At 41.2% G+C, this 20,294-nt stretch overlaps 1 protein-coding gene across 6 annotated transcripts in view; it reads left to right on the top strand.

Annotated features, from left to right (window-relative positions):
* CCDC68 (coiled-coil domain containing 68) overlaps nt 1–20,294 on the top strand; it is a 52,530-nt gene that overhangs the window by 14,330 nt on the left and 17,906 nt on the right. For all 6 annotated transcript variants that reach the window (XM_062201696.1, XM_062201695.1, XM_062201692.1 and 3 more), the window contains 4 exons: nt 1,506–1,646; nt 2,361–2,486; nt 4,626–4,754; nt 9,897–9,979. In XM_062201696.1, coding sequence (XP_062057680.1) covers nt 1,506–1,646; nt 2,361–2,486; nt 4,626–4,754; nt 9,897–9,979 — 479 coding nt within the window. The remainder of the gene's footprint in view (nt 1–1,505; nt 1,647–2,360; nt 2,487–4,625; nt 4,755–9,896; nt 9,980–20,294) is intronic.

Here is a 20,294-nt window from a genome sequence, read left to right as displayed (position 1 = left end):
ATTGTTGGTGGCCCTGATAGGGAAGCTTCTTTGAGATCGGGACAAAAATCTGCTAAGTGCCTGTCTAAGGCACCTCAAACCATGGAAGGTCAGCAAACCAACCTCACACCAAAACAGCAGCCCCCTGGCCTAATAGGGATTTCACGATCATGACCTTGCCTTGCTACTCTCAAGGTGTAGCTGCAGTCCCAGGATTATCAGCATCAGTATCCGTGGGAGCTTGTTAGAAAAGCAACTGCAAGCCTCCATCCTGGAACTCCTGCAGCAGAATGTACATTTCCAACCAGACCTCCCACCAACTCCTTCATAGGGAAGTTCTAGAAGCCCTGTTCCAGGACCTTTGTCATCATCTATCATGGCCAGTAACTCCCTTCTGCAAGAGTCCTTTAACAAGTTAAAACAAGAAAGTCCCTACTGTCAGTGGGGAGAGACACTATGCATAGGGGTCTGAACCATATAAAACAAGACCGTGGCAGAGTTACGACGAGAGAGGATGCTATCTGCAGGCACTCTGTTCCTTTCATTTTCCATGTCTATAAGTGTAGTCAGGCTACTGCAGTGCAGAGAACTAAAGTTTAGCACACTTGGATTCTCATTCTTGTTCTGGCAGTTATTTTAGGTATAACCTTGGTCTTACTAAACTCTCTCATCTCCAAACTCATCATCTGTATGAAGAACATAATTCCTTCTAGTGTTTGGAGTGTTTTTGACCTAGAACATGACAGGTGCTTAACAAATAGAAGTTGCTGCTGTAATCGCAGGGTATGTGTGATCGCATCATCATTTCTCTACTAGGGAATAAATGGAACGAGCGAAAATTACAGATGGACAATACATCCAGGGCCAGGAGATTTTTCACTTGCTGCATTATCTTGGGCACTGGTCCTCAGTTTCCATATCTGTAAAATGGATGGATTAATTTAGATGGTTTCTAATAGTCCTTTCCACCTACATATGTCCATGATTTCAGATGAAATTAGTACTCCAGGTATATTTTCAATGAGCTTGAGTTTATATAGACTTATATGGGCAGTAATAGTTCTGATAGCTCTGATTGGAAATGTAGTATGAGGTGATTATGGAGAAGCATCATTTAACATTGAGTATCATATATTGCAACTGTTAGGCCTGATGCTATTAGTCTGTAATTTAATAAAGATCAAATGTATTTATGTTCATAACTTTGTTTTTTCTTTTTAAAAAACCTTGGCCTTGTGAATATTATTTTCCACCTAGAAACTTTTAGCAATATGTTTGAAACTGTAGGAAATATAAAAGAGGTAGTTCTATCACTTTTAATAACAAGAATCTGTGCAAATTTGAGCAAAGACAGAGGCAAGCTGCCAGCTGCTTCCTCTTGAATTCCCCATTGATATTTGAAATTCCAAAGATTTATTCTGCTTGTACTGACCTGAATCTGCTTTGATATTTGTGGGACTGAGTGATACCTGTTGTTGTGTAGAGGGCAGGAACCGTTGGGTCTGTGATTTCTGTGTTTGTTTCAGCACCAAGAAAACATTCAAAATGGCTCTGATTCTGAAACGGACCCCACCTGTTGCGGTTCGGATTTACTCAGGGAAAAGGTGAAAAGAAAAGATCTGCAGCTTTTACAGATGAACAAGGAGAATGAAATATTGAAAATCAAGGTAGGACTGTTAAGGAGAAATGCCACAGTTTGTATTTTGAGCCTTTGAGCTAAGAAGATAGCTGTGGAATTCTTGGGTTTGTAAAGACAGAGAAGCATCCACACTCACCTGTGGGTTCTCATATACGTGCAGAAGCATGTTTAGGTTTCAGACATTGAATCTCGCTTTTTTGTCGTTTTGGAGACTACTGTCATCCTTGGGGTAATCTTCCAAAGGTTTCGATGGATTGAGATTCATTTATGCTAATATGTCCCAGAGGTCTAGAGCACAGCATTGTGCTGTAGTTAATAATACCCTGTGGTACACTTGCACGTTTGTTAAAAGAGTACATCTCACGTCAAGTGTTCTTATCACAATAAATTTTCAAAACTGCTTATGTATTTACTGAGTACTAACTGTAGCCTTCACAGTTAAATGTCTCATCATTTGTTTAATCTATTATTGAAGGCTTCACATTCTCCTTTTTGGGGTCTACTTAATGCAGTGAATGTCCAGGAAGGCAAATCTTTGCAGCCATCCTGGATTATTTCTTTATATTTAATTTTAAAAGAGTCTGTGACACTTCAGCTCTTTGCCCTTAATGCTCCAACCTTGGCCCATTTCTCTTTCATGAAGACACAGTACTTTTGTGGGTGTCAGTAGTGAAAGGCTTGCATGTAAGTGGATTAGCTGTTGGGCACATGGAGTTCTTTGAAGGGTGACTTTGTTTCCTAGCTGGAAGCCTCCAGAGAAGCGGGAGCAGCAGCCCTGAGAAATGTGGCCCAGAAGTTGTTTGATAACTACCAAACACAAGCTGAAGACACGAGGAGAAAGCATGAGGACAGCAAACACTCACTCCAGGTACCATACCAGCAGCTCGTCCACTAGTGAAGGAGTCCCTCTTTTTGGGATGTGAGACAAGCAATGGTCAGGTGACATGGCAGGCTTGAGGAAGGGACAGGGTATCTGTTTTCTTTGCTGACTTCCCCTTGCTGGCCTAGGCCAACACCAGAGGTCACTGAGCTGCTGTGTTGCTGTTCTCACCCAGAGTCCCTGCAGAGCACAGACTGGCCACTGACCGCTCTGTGGCTTCTGCTTTTGACTGAGTGGATCCAGATTGAATCGTTCCGCCTTTCTGGCCTGGGTTTCCCTATCTCTAGATCGACAGGGCTGGGCCTATGGGTTCCCAGTTATTTTAGTTCTAGAATACCTTCTTCAGATTAAACAAACAAACAATAAAAATATGTATGCAAATATATATTTAAATATATATTATTGAGTTTTATGTTTTCATATATGCTCATATATAAATAAGTATAAAACATGTACACATTTGTACATACATATTTCTGCTCTAAAATCTGAAGTCTGTATACTAGGACTAAGAAAACTTTGAAAAATGTATGAGGGCAAATCAAAATGTTCATGGAAAAATAAAATTAAAAGCTAAATTTCTATAAAAGGGGTGTGTTTGAGATGTTAAGACGTCAGCATCCCATATCAGGGTACCTGGGTCTGTTTGTAGACTCCACTCCTGATCCCAGTTTCCTATCAACGCTAACCTTGGAGCTCGGCAGTGAGGCTCAGCTGGCTGGGCTCCTGCTATGTAGGTGGGAGATCTGGATTGAGTTCTGGACTCCCAGCTTTGGCCTCCACCTTGCCCTGCCTGTAACAGGTATTTGGGGAATGGATGAGTAGATGGAAGATCTACCTCTCAAATAAAAAAGATAAATTTATATTGGTAGAAAAATTATTGAAATCCACGCATATTTTCCCACATAATACACATTTCCCATGAATATAAAAGTCATACATATTTATGGGGTACTATGTGATATTTTGGTAGGTGCAAGCATTGTGTAATTTCCATTCTGGATGAATATATGTATTAACATTTTTTTCATATTGAAAACAGCCAAAATGTATCTTCTAGTTTTTATTTTTTATAGAGAAATATACAGAATATTAACTGTGTCTGTAGTTACCCTACTGTACATACTTTTTGAAATCTCCTCCTATGGTAGGACCAGGTGAGAAAAAAAGGTGGTGTGTATGTGTGTGTATGTGTGTGTGTGTTGAAACTCATGTTAAGAAACAGCTGCCAGGGAAGTTCATTTGTTTAATCTGGGTCTCTGCCAGTTCACGCCTAGGAAGGTCCCTGGTGGACCATTGGAAGCAATCCACTGCCTAAAGCTGACACCCCTCATGCTCTCAGTTCTGGTGGTGCTGGTCCAAACTCACCTGTATGCAAGGTGCAGATGAATCCTAAGTGAGTGAAGTGACTGGGTGATGTGACCGGCAGGTGCACTGTGCATGGTGCAGTGTGTGTGGTGACAGGATGCACCTATTACTATGAGGTGGGGGCTCAGCTTCAGCCTGGAGTATCCTGGCAGGAATGCCCACCTGGTGTTTTCAAGGGAAGTGAGACATCTTAATTTTTTTGTGAAACCTTGAGTTCTGTTAAATGTACATGGAGCTATGTGTGTGTGTGTGTGTGTGTCAGTTGGAAGTCAGTTGAAACATGCCCAGCATGGTTTATGGGCTGCCAGGTGGACAGTCCACTTTCTATGGTCTTTCAGCACAACTCCTGCTATAGGTTATAAAGTAACCCCATGATTCCTAATGACAATTATTCTGCTTTTATGACACTATCTGATTTAAAATAAAACACTTTTAGTGAATATATAAAATTTTTTCTAGATAATTTTTATTGAGAAAAATTTCACTTTTCCTTATACCAATTCAGGAAGTATATTTTATGGTAACGAATGTAAACATTCTAGGAATAATATTTACATTATTATTAATTCCCTATTGATTTAATGTTGGTGTGGTACATATAGCAGGTTTAGTTTGAAGGAAACTACAACTAAAAGAGTGCATTTATCAACAAGTGTGAATGTTTTATTTCTGGAGGCTAATTAGAACATTCTAGAAGGAAATAATTTGTGTATAAGTTTAATAAAAACAAGAGTCTGACAACTGTTTTTCTGACCAAAGGTTAACAAGCTTGAAAAAGAACAGAAGTTAAAACAACATGTTGAAAATCTGAATCAAATTGCTGAAAAACTTGAAGAAAAGCAGAGTCACATCACAGAACTGGAGAACCTTGTACAGAGAATGGAGAAGGTCAGCCCCTGGAGACTTAAAAGAACTTCTCCCCAACAGGGATAGGTGGAGGATGAAAAAACATAATACTGAAATAAATAGGACGTTAAATGAAGTAAGATCATAGTCAGTGAAAGGATTCTTTGCAGGATTCAGTTTTGGGAAGTACCCTGTAATGTCAGTTTCTCCTCTTAAACATTTAATGAGTTGTATTGTGGCTATTGATTTAGTGCTCTGCAAGACTGCACTTCCTTTTTCTAGTAAATGTATTGTCGTGAAAGAAGAACTGTGTAGCTGTGAATGGAAATAATGAAAAAGATCACAAAGTTCACCAACTAAGAGCAAAAATACAAGGAGCCTGTAGCCATTGCGTGTTGATGTCTTCGAGTTAGTGCAGTATCCATTTTTGGCTACCCCGGTTCACTTTGGATTTGCGAAAACCTATGGCTGCACTAAGAGAGGCTTTTCCCATTAAAAAAGAGTCATTCTATAGATATTGAAACTTTCAAAAGATACATTTATAGAAGAGCAAAAAAAGAAAAATTATAAAAATTTTATGCTGTGTTCTTTTAAGATGCTGGCATTCCAAACACAGACAAGAGGAGTACACAGAAGCTTAATTTTGCAAGCCTTGTTGTTTAGGATTTTAAAAAGAGCTAGTATATTTTAAGAGCAAAACAAGAGAAACTGAATTGGGAGTAGATAAGAATATAGGCTTTGGAAAATAGGGAAGACTGTCTGTTACATTTTATTCTCGTATTTATTGTATTAACTCCCTGATTTGCCTCTGCTATTCTCAGCCTTAATTTGTTATATGATTCGGCATGGCTTATGTTGTTTTAGAAATTCCACTTCAAAATTACCACATTTCAGGGGTATTTTTTTAATGCTGTGAATTTGGTTGAGTTTGTCATCATAATGGTGGTCCCCTGGGGAAATCTTGAGACTTAAGTTCAAACTTAACTGAATCTTATGATAAGAACACAGGTACATCTGTATTATAAAGTGGATCACTGCTTCTTATACTTAAATAGAATTACCGAGCTACAATGTACTTGCTCGCTTGAATTATCCAGGCATATCAATATATAGTGATGCTGTTTTGGAAAAACTGTAATATTTTATTGAATACTTTGTAACATCAGCATACTTTCTCCTGTGATGCATAGTTTAACAAAGATAGCAGGAAGAATGTTTGCACTTAGGGAAGGAAGACAATTTTGGAAAGGGAACAGCGTTGTTTAACCAAACAACATGATTAACCAGCTTGAAATTTAAGCTTAGATTCATGATCACCCTATCTCAAATCCAGTAACACCAGCTGCCTCTCAGTGCTTGAAAATTAGCAAAACAATAACAGCAACAACAACTCAAAAAGAACTGTGGAAGATAATTTCTATATCCAGCTCCTAGGAGTTCTCTCCTACCTGGGTTCATCTCAGAATTCTGGGGTGTGTTGACACGATGGTTTAGTCAATGAGTATTTGAGCATCTACCACGTGCTGCAGAGCAGGGATGGAAGCTGGATATGCATTTGTAGTTGAAGCAGTCATAGTCTTATTTTTATTCATTTTTAAAAGATTTATTTATTTTGAAAGTCAGAGTTACAGAGAGGGAGAGACAGATCTTCCATCCACTGGATCACTCCCCAGATGGTCACAAGGGCCATTGCTGGGCCAGGTTGAAGCCAGGAACTTTATCCAGGTCTTCTACATGGGTGGCAGGGGCTCAAACACTTGGGCCATCTTCTACTGTTTTTTCCTCAGGGAACTGGCACCCAAATGCGATGCTGGTGTCACAGGCCAGGCCTGAGCACTGTGCCACAACACTGGCCATGCATAGCTTCATTATTATGCAAGATCTGGAGTGCATGGGGCTCACATCTTTTTGTAAAATCCTCCATGGGGTCCTTTATGGAAGCTGTAAGCTCTATATGCTAGAAGAAAGTTCAGTGGCTCAGACACTGGTGGGACATTATTGAGTTCATAGCTTAGTCTACCTTACTATTGGCCTACAACTTGGGCCTTTCTCTAGGACTTCTGTGACAAAGAGGGTGGACAGCTTGCCTATACCTCAGTGGGATGGGCAGCGACCTTCCAGTCCTGTGACTCCCTAGAGAAGAGCCTAATGATACCTCTGGAAGATGGAAATAAGAGGGATGGGTAGAGGAACAGTGTGTAAGAGTTTTTTAAAAAATGTTTTGTTGAAAGATACTTTATGTTTATAAAAGAAATAAGCAGATATTCATGAATAAAACCATAAGAGACAAAGCATGGCAGCATCTTCTTGGTTTAAGGAAATACTGAGAGGAGACTTTAAAGGAAGCTTTCTTGATGGGGGTGGGGTATCGAAGGCCGGGACACTGAACCTTTGTATAAATGTGAAAAAAGACATGCCTGCAAAAAGGAGGTGGAAATGAGCAAAGCGCATCTGCACGGAAGCTGGTAAATAGGGCCCTGGCTGTGGGGACCCCTGGAGAAGGCTTCCTTGGCTCCTCACTTGGGTCAGGCTATGCTCCAATAAAGAGCCATTAGTGGCATGAGGTCTGGTAATGAACACATTACTTAAAACCTTCCCCATCTGTCGCAGTGTAATCAGGAATGCAGTGAGAATGAATTCCACACACAGTGCAAAAGCAGCAAAGATGCCCAGTAAGAGCATTTTAATCTGGCATATGTTCCTTTTGCTAGCAGTGCAATTCCATTGCATCATTTTGTTTCCAGAATCATTGTTACAATTTTAGAGCTCAAAGGCACTTTTAGGACCACTTGGTTTCTTTTCATTTTATAAATGAGGACAGAGTGAACAAGACACGATTCTGCCATTGTCCCGTTTCTAGTTCACAACCCTTTTCACCATGCCCCTGACTTCTTTGGGGCTGGGTATAAGGGTACAGGAAACCTTGAGCTCCCTAGAGGTGTGACCTTGGCCACAGTTGGCAGTCCTCTCGATGGTGCTGTGAGCTCCCTTCCTTTTTTGGAAGATGCTCCCTAGAAGCACTAGCTGGCATAATGATTTTCTGTGTTGTGAAAGAGGAGACGTGACGAGTCCAAGCCATTCATTTAACCAGATGCCTGATATCCTTGAATCCTTGTTATGAAAATAATCAAGTACAATTACATTAGGGAACGTGTTTGTTAAACACCACTTCCCCCCATCCTACATACTGAAATACATTATCTGTGATGTGCTTCTTTGATCATCCAAACAGCATCATAAGCTCGTGAGCTGTACCTGTGATACTTCAGAAATAATTTGAAAACAGTGAGGACTAACCTGGGACAGTTTCTATGGTGCAAGAATGAAACAAGCCATTTGAGAAAGTAAAATTTCTAAAGGTAACAGAAGGCATAAAAGTCAGTGCCTTCAAAGGATTAGATATTGAGGGCCAACTATGAGCCAGGCAACCATGGATACGTTATTCATCACAGAATTTCAATATAAGTGATACTATTTCTGTATTGCGGATGTTCAGAAAGAAACGTGACTCATACAAATATAGAATGAATACATGCCAGATGTTTTATTTACACATCAATTTGGGGGGAAACAATAAAATGATAAGGCTGGATTCAATAAAATAGTTTTAGAAACTGGCTACTTCTAGGCCAAAAAAGGAATACAGAGTAGAATTACCAGGTTAGATGAAAAACTGATTAATATTTTGAAGGCAATTAAATCATAACTTTTGGGACTATCTTTTCTACCAGATAGAAGCCCACAAATTCACATACAGCATTACAGAATCTGGGCCCTAGTCAAATAACCAAGTCAGTTCCAAGGAAATTCTCTGGAAGAGTTAACATTCTTGGGTCAGATGGTCAAAGATGTGATTAGGCCCAGAGAAGTTAAAACTTTGGCAAAAATTTCAAGAGCAGATCGGTCCATGTTCAAAGACATTCTGATACAAGTATATAGTGCTGCCTTGTGTAATACCCATATAAATATAGCAGTAAGTGTTTCAGATAGTTTAAAAGCCTCTTCTCCGATCATTTCCATCCCCATTTGTTTTTCCTGTCTCTTCCTCAGTGCTCTGACTTGACAATTTGTATTGGCCAACCAAATTCTAAATTCCCTATTTTGGTATGTTACCCTCAAATCTAAAATGAATGCAGTCATCATAGCTTGATTTTTCTTAAACTTATCTATTTTCTTCTGATTGGAAAAAGTGTGGTTTCCTAATTAAGTTAAGGCATTTTCTTCAGGTATTGTTTCTTACTGTTATAGTTCCTCCTGGATACTAATTAGGTAGTACTTTTATCATTTGTGGCTTTGTTCCTACATATAAAATGCACTTACTAATTAACCACTCTCTGACAGATGCCATGTGGCCAGGCAGAGGTGTCAGGATAAATGCAAGAGTGTACTTGGAGAATGACAACATATCCTAATGTGGGCAGAGCGTGTGCAATAGTGGAAGAGCCCACTTCTTGACGGGGCTGGACAAGCTGTTTATTTGGGATGCAATGGACAGAGCGACATGGGAGAGATTTCTTTTTTAGCACAGGTTTCTTTCTTTCTTTTTTTTTTACAGGCAGAGTGGATAGTGAGAGAGAGAGAGACAGAGAGAAAGGTCTTCCTTTGCCATTGGTTCACCCTCCAATGGCTGCTGCGGCTGGCGCACTGCGGCTGGCGCACCGTGGTGATCCTATGGCAGGAGCCAGGTGTTTCTGGTCTCCCATGGGGTGCAGGGCCCAAGCACTTGGGCCATCCTCCACTGCACTCCCTGGCCATAGCAGAGAGCTGGCCTGATAGAGAGGCAACCGGGACAGAATCCGGTGCCCCAACCGGGACTAGAACCCGGTGTGCCGGCGCTGCAAGGCAGAGGATTAGCCTAGTGAGCCGTGGCGCCGGCCAGCACAGGTTTCTTAGCAGTGGGCTTGAGGAGGTGCCAAATCTTTTCAGGTGGGTACTGGAGTGAGGACAACCACCGTTTACCTACCATTGAGCTACTTGTGAAGAACACAGGAAAATGCGCGAGTACACCTCCTCGGGGGTGGGTTGGAACTGCTTACATGAAATTTGCTCTTCAGTTCAAGCTTTGTTGCTCAAATTACAAGAAATTTCTTTTTGAACAGTTTGCACGAATGCCTTACCAAACACACACACACACACACACACACCCTCAGAAATAAGCAAAAACTGTATCTTGTTTTCTCCTAGGAAAAGAGAACACTGCTAGAAAGAAAACTATCTTTGGAAAACAAGCTACTGCAACTCAAATCCAGTGCTGCATGCACTAAAAGGTTTGCATATCTACTTCCTAAGTAAAATCAGTTCCTGGTTTCTTTCTTCTTCATTGGTATTCTGGCCAATGGACAAGAAGCTTTTGGCCTCCCAAGAAAGCAGGACAACTGCAATTTCTGGTCTGGAGATGGCTAGAACCTGACTTATTCCACTCTCATACTTGTGATTCTTTTTTTTTAATTGAATTTTCCTGTATTTTCATTTAATTTGAAATGCAGACAGACACATGCAGAGATATCTTACAAATGCCTGCAACAGCTGGTGTTGGGCCAGGTCAAAGCCAGGTGCCTAGAAATTAGTCTGAGCCTCTCATGAGATGGCAGGGACCCAAGTACTTGTGCCATCATCTGCTGCCTCCCAGAGAGCACATTAACAGAACATTCCCCAGTGTTCCCTAGTAATTTGATGACATTGGGTCATAGACTTGATCCATAGTGAGTGGATTTTTGTGTAAAGTGTAAGGTAGAGGTCTTGCTTCAAACATCTGCATGTGGAAATGCAGTTTCCCCAGCACCATTTGTTGCAGACAGTCCTTGGGATTTATTTTAGCTCCTTTGTCAAAGACAAGTAGCTTTTAGATGCATGGATTGATTTCTAGAGTTTGTATTCTGTTCCATTGATTTTGATTATTTTTGCTAGTACCAGGCTGTTTTGATTGTAACTGCCTGTAGTATGTCTTGAAATCTGGTATTGTGATGCTTCTGGCTTTGTTTTGTTGTATAAGCTTGTTATAGCTATTTGGGTCTTGTGTTTCCATATGAATTTTAGCATTTTTTTTTCTAGATGAGAAGAATGTCCTTGGTACTTTGATTGGGATTACATTGAATCTGTAAATCATTTTTGATAGTATGGACATTTTGATGATATGAATTCTCCAAGTCTATGAATGTGGAAGATTTTTCCATTTTTAATGTCTTCTATTTCTTTCTTTAATGTTTTATACCTTTCATTGTAGAGATCTTTAACATCCTTGATTTATTCCAAGCACCCTTCTTTGTCTATTTTTACAGTTTTTAGGTTAGTCTATTTTGTCTGGTATTAGGGTGGGTACAGATGCTCTTTTTTGCTTTCCAATAGCAGGGAATATCTTCTTCCCTCCTTTCAGTTTCACTCTGTGTGTATCTGTTAATGAGGTGTGTTTCTTGTAGGCATCAAATAGATGGGTCTTGTTTTTTAATCCATTCAGCCAGTCTGTATCTTTTAACTAGAGAGTTGCAACCATTGACATTCAATGCTACTATTGATAAGTAACAAATCGGCCTTGCCATTTTCCCACAAATATTCCTATTGTTTACTATGGATTTCCTTTGTACTTTTACTGGGAGATTTTCTACCTTCATGTTTTTTCATAATGATAGCTACCTTTCTGTATTTCTGTGTGTTGCATGTCCTTAAGCATCTTTTGTAAAGCTGGGTGAGTGAGTGGTGACAAATTCTTTCAATTTCTGTTTGTAATGGAAGGTCTTTATTTCACCTTCATTCATAAATGAGAGCTTTGCAGGGTACAGTATTCTGGGTCGATAGTTTTTCTTCTTTTTAGACTTGGACTATGTCTCCATTCTTACCTATCCTGTAGTTTCTGATGTGAAGTCTAATTGTGATGTGAGTCTAATTGGAGATCCTCTGAAAGTAATCTGGCTTATCTCTTGTGCATGTTTTAGAAACTGTTTTACTGTGGAAAGTTTGACTACAAATTGTGATGGTGAAGATCTTTTCTGGTCATGTCTATTAGGAGTTCTTATGTGCTTCCTGTAATTGGATGTCCCTTTCTTTCTCCAAATTGGGGAAGTTTTCTGTAATTATTTCACTAAATAGGCCTTCATATCCATTCTCTCTTTCCACACCTTCAGGAACTCCTAAGACCCTTATGTTGGGTTGTTTCCGGCGCCGCGGCTCACTAGGCTAATCCTCCGCCTTGCGGCACCGGCACACCGGGTTCTAGTCCTGGTTGGGGCACCAATCCTGTCCCGGTTGCCCCTCTTCCAGGCCAGCTCTCTGCTGTGGCCAGGGAGTGCAGTGGAGGATGGCCCAAGTCCTTGGGCCCTGCACCCCATGGGAGACCAGGAGAAGCACCTGGCTCCTGCCATCAGATCAGCGCGGTGCGCCGGCCGCAGCGCGCCTACCGTGGCGGCCATTGGAGGGTGAACCAACGGCAAAGGAAGACCTTTCTCTCTGTCTCTCTCTCACTGTCCACTCTGCCTGTCAAAAATTAAAAAAAAAAATTAAAAAAAAAAACACTTGAGATAGTATCACATAAATCCCCAACACTGTTTTAAGTTTTCTAATTTCTTATTTTTTTACCTGAAACATTTCCACAGATTTGTCTTCTAGTTCAAGTATTCTTTTTCTGTCTCACCAAAGCTGTTAATGCTTTCCATCACATTGTTTACTTGCCCTATTGAGTTCTTCATTTTTAATATTTCCTTTTAATTTCTCTTTAAAATCCCAATTTCATGGGAAAATTTTTCATTCATGTCGTGTATGGATTTCTTTAATTTGTGGATTTCCTTCTCATTGCTTCTGAGTAATCTTATGATTAATCTTTTGAATTCTGTTTCAGGCATTTCATCAATCGTTGCATCTTCACATTCTAATATTGAAGTGTTTTTGTGTTCCTTTTGGGGTGTGGGGAGGGTCATGTCGGATTCCTTAATCTTGTTTCTTGAATTTTTGTGTTTATTTTTAGGCACTTGTGGAGATACTTGTTGGTTTTTTCTCTGATGGCTTTTGGGCTATGCCTCTGTAGTTTAGTGAAATGTCTGCTCTTTCAGTGAATACCCAGAGGTGTGTGCTGGGTGTGGTCAGGGAGCTTTGATCAGGGCTCCAGGGTGGGAAAAGTATCTAGGGTGACACCCAAGTTGGATGTGGCAGACTTCCTCTTGTTAACAGAAGGGGGCTATGGTCACCTCTGTTTATGTAATTTTACCCTCATGTCCTCTCTCCCATGCCTGTATGTTAGCCCTCTGTTGGTATAATTGCACCTTCATGTCCTCTCTTCAGTGCCTATGTGCTAGCCCTCAGTGGGTGCAACACTCATCTGTGCTTCCACATGAACTGCACAAAGGATCTGTTTAGTCCTCTGTGTGAGCACAGATCCCACTGCAGTGACCCACCCCAGGCAATCAGGGAGCTCTAAGAGTGTGGAGAGGCACACAGTGATTGCCCAGAGACCTAGCTACATCATGCAGTCACAGAATTCTGACAGTCTCAGCACTCAGGGCTCCCACAGTCCTGGGTTACAGAGGATGCACTCTCCGTCTCTAGCCCATCTTTCCCACAGGGAGGCTGAGACATTCCTAGAGCCAGCTGCCTATGTGTGCTCCACCCAGGTAGTTTCAGCCCTGGAGCCCTGGAGCCTGTGATATGTTGAGAGTTGGGGGCCACCTTACAGTCATATGTAGGTACCCAGCCCCCTGGCAATCCTCCCAGCCAGACTCAAAGTCAGTGGGGAGCATGGATTTCTCCCTCTAGTAAAATCCCTGGATCACATGTGTGTGCAATGCCTGCTGGCTGCAGCCCTACTCATTTCACAGTTGTGCTGGGCATGTACGGGAGTCTCTGCAGCCAGTACTAATGTTGGAATGGTCCCTTCTCCCTGCCTGTTGCTGCTTTTATGCACCGGAGCTGCCATGTTTGCTTCTGTTGACAAGATGGTGATCTCCCCACTAGCTGCACTTGAGCTGCTGCATTTGCCTCTGCTGACAAGAAGGCGACTGTTCCCACAGTTGCTAGGTGCAGCACACACAAGACCTGCAGCAGCTGCTACCTGGGGTGCGCCTCAGTTCTGTAGAGATGGGAGGAAGAACTACAGAAAACATTCTTCGTTCTTTTGACTTACCTACCAATACTCATAATTTATAAGCAGTCTCAGCCGTTAGTGTGCTGGAGGTGGAAGTAGATTTATGGATATCACAACAGTTCTACGACTCAAATTCTCCAGACAGTTATGTAATAACTCACATCACATTTTCTGAGATTTTTGTTGTCTTTTTGAATTCTAAGTTCACCATAGTCATGGTATGTTATGATTAAATATATGAAGTTCAAAGTCAAATCTGTTTCAAGATTTTAACTTGTCAGTGTAGAACTGTTGTTCACTAAGATATCAGACACTATTATATGAGCCTCAGAATGGCTAAATTCTTAGTCGTTTCCTCCATATTATATGCTCCAATATTTCTCTTTCTCAGTTTATTGATCTCCTCCAAACATTTTCTTTCCTTGTTATTTCTTGTTCACATCTCGCCTCATATGTTGGGCCTTCTGTCTGGTTCATATTCATGCATTTTGGCCCGCGTATGACATAGTCCAGAAATGAGCTGACCATGGCAGTTATATACACATATTTGAAACACTGAAATAACAGTAATTATTAACTTTTAAAATCTTCTTCCCTATGAACTGTGAATACTTGTAGACTTCTAGGATAGTTTTGTAGCATCGTGCTTTCTATAGAGAATGAAAGAAGAGCTGCAGAAATCATTCTTCCATTTTGGAATCACAAGTACTTGTAACTTAATTCTTAGTAAATCTTTGACTTACTTTTGTTTCTTAAATAGAACAGGTTTTTTTTTTCCCATGTAGTAGAAATACTGGCTTGTACAAGATGCCTTCCATTAAGAGTTCAGGCAACCTGACTTTGAATTTGATTATTTTGTTTAAAAACTGATTTCTTTTTTATTGACAATAGGGTTTTTGTTCATCTTTGAACCAACAGTATAAACAGTTTAAAATCCAAACTGATCTATAATTTCAGTTTTATTATGGGTGAGCAATTTTCATAGGAATTCTCAAAAAACTCTTCAGGAAGCTTTAGAAATTTCTTGAGGGAAATGGTTATTTTATGTTTCCAGAAAGTTATTGGAACATCCAAGCTCATGCAATTTTCATGGATTGTCAGCATCACAAATATTTATCTCACTTATTACCTTTTCTGAGCTGTGTGTAGAGGCATTCATTCACTTTGCTAAGTGTCAAGAAAATGAAATCAGTATGAATCATATTCCTTACCCACAGTGCCACAGTGCTGGCCCCAGGGTTTGTTTTCTTAAAAATAATGTGCTGTGGGACTGTAGGTTAAGCCTCTGTAGCGCTGGCATTCCATATGGACACTGTGTGTTCATGTCCCGGCTGCTCCTCTTCTGATCCAGCTCCCTGCTATGGCCTGGGAAAACACTGGAGGTTGGCCCAAGTGCTTGGTCCCCTGCATCTGTGTGAGGAACCTGGAGGAAGCTCCTGGCTCCTGGCTTCAGTTTGGCCCAGCTCCGGCTGTTGCAGCCATTTAGGGAGTGAACCAGTGGATGGAAGACCTTTCTCTCTGTTTCTCCCTCTCTCTGTCTGTAAATCTACCTCTACCACTCAAATAAGTAAGTAAGTAAGTAAATAAATAAATAAATAAAATCTTTAAAAAAATAAGGTTGACTCCCTATGTTGATTGCCATTTCTGGGACACATGTGTACTGCTTAGCGGTTTACAATAACTCCAGCTGCCTTGCTTGATTGAATCCCTCCATCCACTGTCCACCTTCCAGAAAGGACTGAGATTCTAATTGATTAAGCAACTTGTAAAGATGACTGGGCCCCTTGGGAGTTTTGGCTGCAGTGTCCCAAGCGATAGGCACGTCTGTGCTTCTGCTTTTTTGCTGTCCTTTCTGGAGACTTGCCCTTGCCCTGGTTTTCTTCTTCCCGCACATAGCAATGAGCAGAAAGCCATTTCCTAGTTTGTCCCTCTGCCTTGCTACACCAAAACCACACAGGTCCATTTAGAGTCATCTTTTGGGGGAAACACAACTGGAGTTTGTAAAAATCAACAGTGTTGTGTTGGTTCCTCCATTTATAAGCATCAGGATCGCAAACTTCTTCTTCTTCTTCCTCTTCTTTTTTATTTATTTTTTTTTTTTGGACAGGCAGAGTTAGTGAGAGAGAGAGAGAGAGAGAGAGAGAGAAAGGTCTTCCTTTTTCCGTTGGTTCACCCCCCAAGTGGCTGCTAAGGCTGACGCGTTGTAGCCGGCATGCTGCGCTGATCCAAAGCCAGGAACCAGGTGCTTCCTCCTGGTCTCCCATGCAGGTGCAGGGCCCAAGGACCTGCGCCATCCTCCACTGCCCTCCTGGGCCACAGCAGAGAGCTGGACTGGAAGAGCAGCACCCGGGACTAGAACCTGGAGTGCCAAGTGCTGGCACCGCAGGCGGAGGATTAGCCTAGTGAGCTATGGTGCCGGCCCAGGATAGCAAACTTCTAAGAGGAAGAAAGATGGTTGTCTTGAAGCTGAGGTTGCATAGCAAAGCATGCTGTTGTGATTTAAATTTCACATTAATCTATGGCAGTTTGGGAGTTCTCTCAAGCAACCTCTTGGAGCCACAACTGAAAAAAACAATGGAGAAGAAGATATATTCATGCATTTCACTGTACGGTTCCCTGAGCTACAGCTACATTGAAGCTGATTCTTTCCCTTGATCTGGTCTGGAGGTATCTTCCATCTGTTGGTTCACCCTTTAAACGCCCATAACAGCTGATGCTGGGCCAGGTCAAAGTTGGGTGCCTGGAAATTAGTCTGGGTCTCTCACGAGGGTGGCAGGGACCCAAGAACTTGCACCATCATCTGCTGCCTCCCAGACACACATTAACAGAAAGCTGAATCAGGAGTCCCCAGGACTTGAATGAGGCACTCTGATATGGGATGATGCAAGCACCCCAAGTGCAGCGCCTAATGCCTGCCAAATGTGTAACTCTCGTGACCTCTTTTCCACTGGGTACCAATAGTCAGTGTTGTCTACAGTCATGGAGGTCCAGTGAAATATGATATCTGACATAGTGTGTGCAATCTGCTTCCCTATAGACTGGGTTGGATTTTTTTGTAGCTTAAAATATGGTCTAAGGTTCCTCTAATCTTACTGTCTCCTCTCTATGGGAATTCTATGTTGGATTTTTCATATTTCCAGAGTCTAGAAAATGGATAGTTTGCCGGAAGTAGATCTTTGGGTATGTGATACAGTTTCCAGTTACTTCTTTTACCTCTTTGTTTATCTCAGTATCTAGTTCTTTTGGTTTCTTCTGGAAATTTCACGTCCATAAACATCATACTGCATGAAACCATGGTAATAAATATACTTAATAAAGAACCAAAAAAGGTTACAGTGTGGAATTGTGTAAATATGATATGTTCATGCTGTTCATACCCTTCATAATTATTTATTTATGAATCCTGGGTTCTATGGATATTTGAAGTTATATATTAAAACAATATAATACATAACATGATCACTTCAGTTAGAAATGAACTAGATTATGAGGCCAAGGAGATTCAAGAACAAATATATAATGAAGTTGGTCTACAAAATATATATTTCAATTATGATTAGTTTTGTAATTCACAACTCCATGTGTTTTCAACCAAGGCATTCTTTGGGAGGTGTTCAGTTGTTTCTAATATACCTACAAGTCCAGGAAGAAAAATTACCAGACTGTGTTTCCAAAGGTAATCCTGAATAATATTTTGAACTGCATCCTTATAATTTAATAGAAGGTCTTTGCCTCAGGACATCTACAAAATGATAGCATGGTGCCAAAGAACAGTTTAATCAGAGCCATTGTGATAGTAAGGAACAGAGGGAAATGTGGCAAGTACTTCTGGTGCCACTCTTCCATGTGTAAGTTACTCCAAAGGTAGCTCCCAGAGTGTCCCAAAGAATGAATGAAGTCACAGTCCCCCTCATCTTCGTTTCCTTATAGCAGGACTTTGGCTAAAATTGGACAGCAGTGAGAAGGAGTTAGTACTTATTGTCAAGAACTTACCATGGCATCTTCCTGTGCTGCTAGTTAAAGGCAAAGCCATTTATTCCATATATCTGAAAGTTGACGATAGGATTGCCTTCCTTTCTTGAAAGCTAAGGAATGGAATAGGGAAAGAGCCATACATGGTAATCTCCTCTTCCTCCCTCAGTGATGAGTTCAGAAGGAATCCTCAGTTCCTACCCTCAAAAGGGGAGAACACATACTCTCTTTTCTTTCTGTTGGGGCTTCTCTTTGTTCCCCCTTCTTTGAATTTTCTCGTTGCTGGTTGGTCTGTTCCTACTAGCATTCTAGGCTGTCAGGTTTTCCAGCTCCAAGTCTGGGCAAAAAGAATACTCAAGAACTTCACCATTCTGTGGTTCCTAGGATGCCTGGGCCCATCAGCCTTCTCTCGCTGGTTAAAATCTTCCTATGTGTGTTCATATACAGTGCCCAAGGCTTTTAAAAGGGGAATTACATCTTCTACATATTCATAGAAGCTGAAGTCTTTCAAATCTATTTTAATTTTTAGCACTTCATATTTTTATCCCATTGCATTGTAGAGGAAAACATTAATCAACATTAATATTGATGTATTGGGAGAGAGAGCTTAAAACTAGATACAGACATTTGTTAAAGGGCTTTACTTCCCTTTTCCAGATGTGGTCCTTCATTTTTGTCCTTAATTTTTGGTTTGAATCTCATCATTGCCATGAAGTGAATTAGTGGAAAGATAAGCAACAAAGCCTAAAGCAAACTCAAGTAGCAGCTTACTTGGGTGTATACTTTGACATTTAAAGAACTTAAGTGGATAACTACATTTCAGATTTATTGAGTGATCTTAACACATGTTGAGCATCCCTAAACCAAAAACCTGAAATCTGAAAATGCTTCAAAATCCAAAACTTTTTGATAAACAACATCATGCCACAAGTGGAAAAGTCCACACCTGACTTCATATGCAGTTAAAAACCAGGTGTTCCAAAAATATTGTTTAAAATTACTGCAGGTCATGTGTAGAAGAGGCAAATGAAACATAAGTGAATTTCATGATTATACTTGGCTCTATCCTTGAAATACCTCATTTTATATATATATATATATACACACACACACACACATATATATATATATATGCAAATATTCCCAAACCTGAACCCATCTGAAATCTAAATTGCCTATGGTCCTAAGCATTTTGGATAAGGAATTATCAACGTATAGAGATTTTCTGCAATATCCATTGCTCTCTATTCTTGTATATTAATGGAGACAAGATAAACCCAAAGCCCTGTGTTTTCAAGGGTAATTCTAAAAATATGTCCTTCCACCTTGAGATTATTTCAAATTTTTATTTATTTATAGTGCAATGTATGGTCATACCTTCAGGGAACACATGGGGAATTTTTCTGAGCTTAGTATTGTGGTGGCATAATCTCAACTCTTTCACCTCCTCTGAAGGCTTATTTCCCCCTTGGTTTCAGGGTTCTGGGTCATGGGACACAATGGAAGCCATTTTGAGCACTCACCCTTAGCAGTTCACAGTGTTTTTCTTTTCTTTTCTTTTCTTTTTTTTTTTATTTGACTGGTAGAGTTAGAGAGAGACAGAGAGAGAGAGAGAGAGAGAAAGGTCTTTCCTCCATTGGTTCACTCCCCAGATGGCGGCCATGCCAGCGCTGCGCCAATCTGAAGCCAGGAGCCAGGTGCCTCCTCCAGGTCTCCCATGCGGGTGCAGGGGCCCAAGCAGCGGGCCATCCTCCACTGCACTCCTGGGCCAGAGCAGAGAGCTGGACTGGAAGAGGAGCAACCAGGACTATAACCCGGCACCACAAGCAGAAGATTAACCAAGTGAGCCAGGATGCCGGCTCCCACAGTGTTTTTCTATTTGGTGCTTACTCAAAGCTGCTGGCCTCTGCAAAGCACCCTGGGGCCTTGCTCATTGTTTCCTAGGAAATCTTGTGTCTGGCCATTACGTTGGACACTACTGTTCTTTCTTCTTTTTTCTTTTCTTCCTCTTCCTTCCTCCCTGGAACAATTTTGTCATTCAGCCCCAGCAGTGGGCCAGATTCCTATTCATCCACGCTCTTTTGATCCTCGTGTCCTCAAGTCATCTTTTCTGGAGCCTCAACTTGTCTTCTCTGTGGAGGCTCTTCACTTTCCTCATCCTCTGAATGTTCTCAGCAACTCCATCCTGAAATGTTCTGAGCACCATCCCCGATTTCTTAGCCTCCTCCCTTGCCCTTGCACCCTGCCTACCTCCTCCAATCTTCTGAGGATTCCTTGTCTCTGAAGAGTGTCTGTGGGTTGTGAGCCGCTCTCACTGTTGTTGGAAGCATTTGCAAACCTCCACAGTCTGGGTTCTCTTTCTCCCATCCTGAGTGTTCTGAGCCTCACCCATTGGGAAACCTGAGATTCCCGTGGGAGTCCTATGACCTTGGCAAAGGAAGCCTCTGAACATGGAGCCCAGAGATGACTGAAGTCTATTGTCAATGTAGGCTGGTGTGGAGGCAGCCATTCCCTGAGCTTGAATTTTAGAAATGCGGGAAATA

Source organism: Lepus europaeus, chromosome 9 (genome assembly GCF_033115175.1).
Source record: "Lepus europaeus isolate LE1 chromosome 9, mLepTim1.pri, whole genome shotgun sequence".
In the NCBI taxonomy this organism is placed as follows: domain Eukaryota; kingdom Metazoa; phylum Chordata; class Mammalia; order Lagomorpha; family Leporidae; genus Lepus; species Lepus europaeus.
Note: the sequence above shows the minus strand (reverse complement) of the source record. Positions and strands in the feature narration are given on the sequence as shown.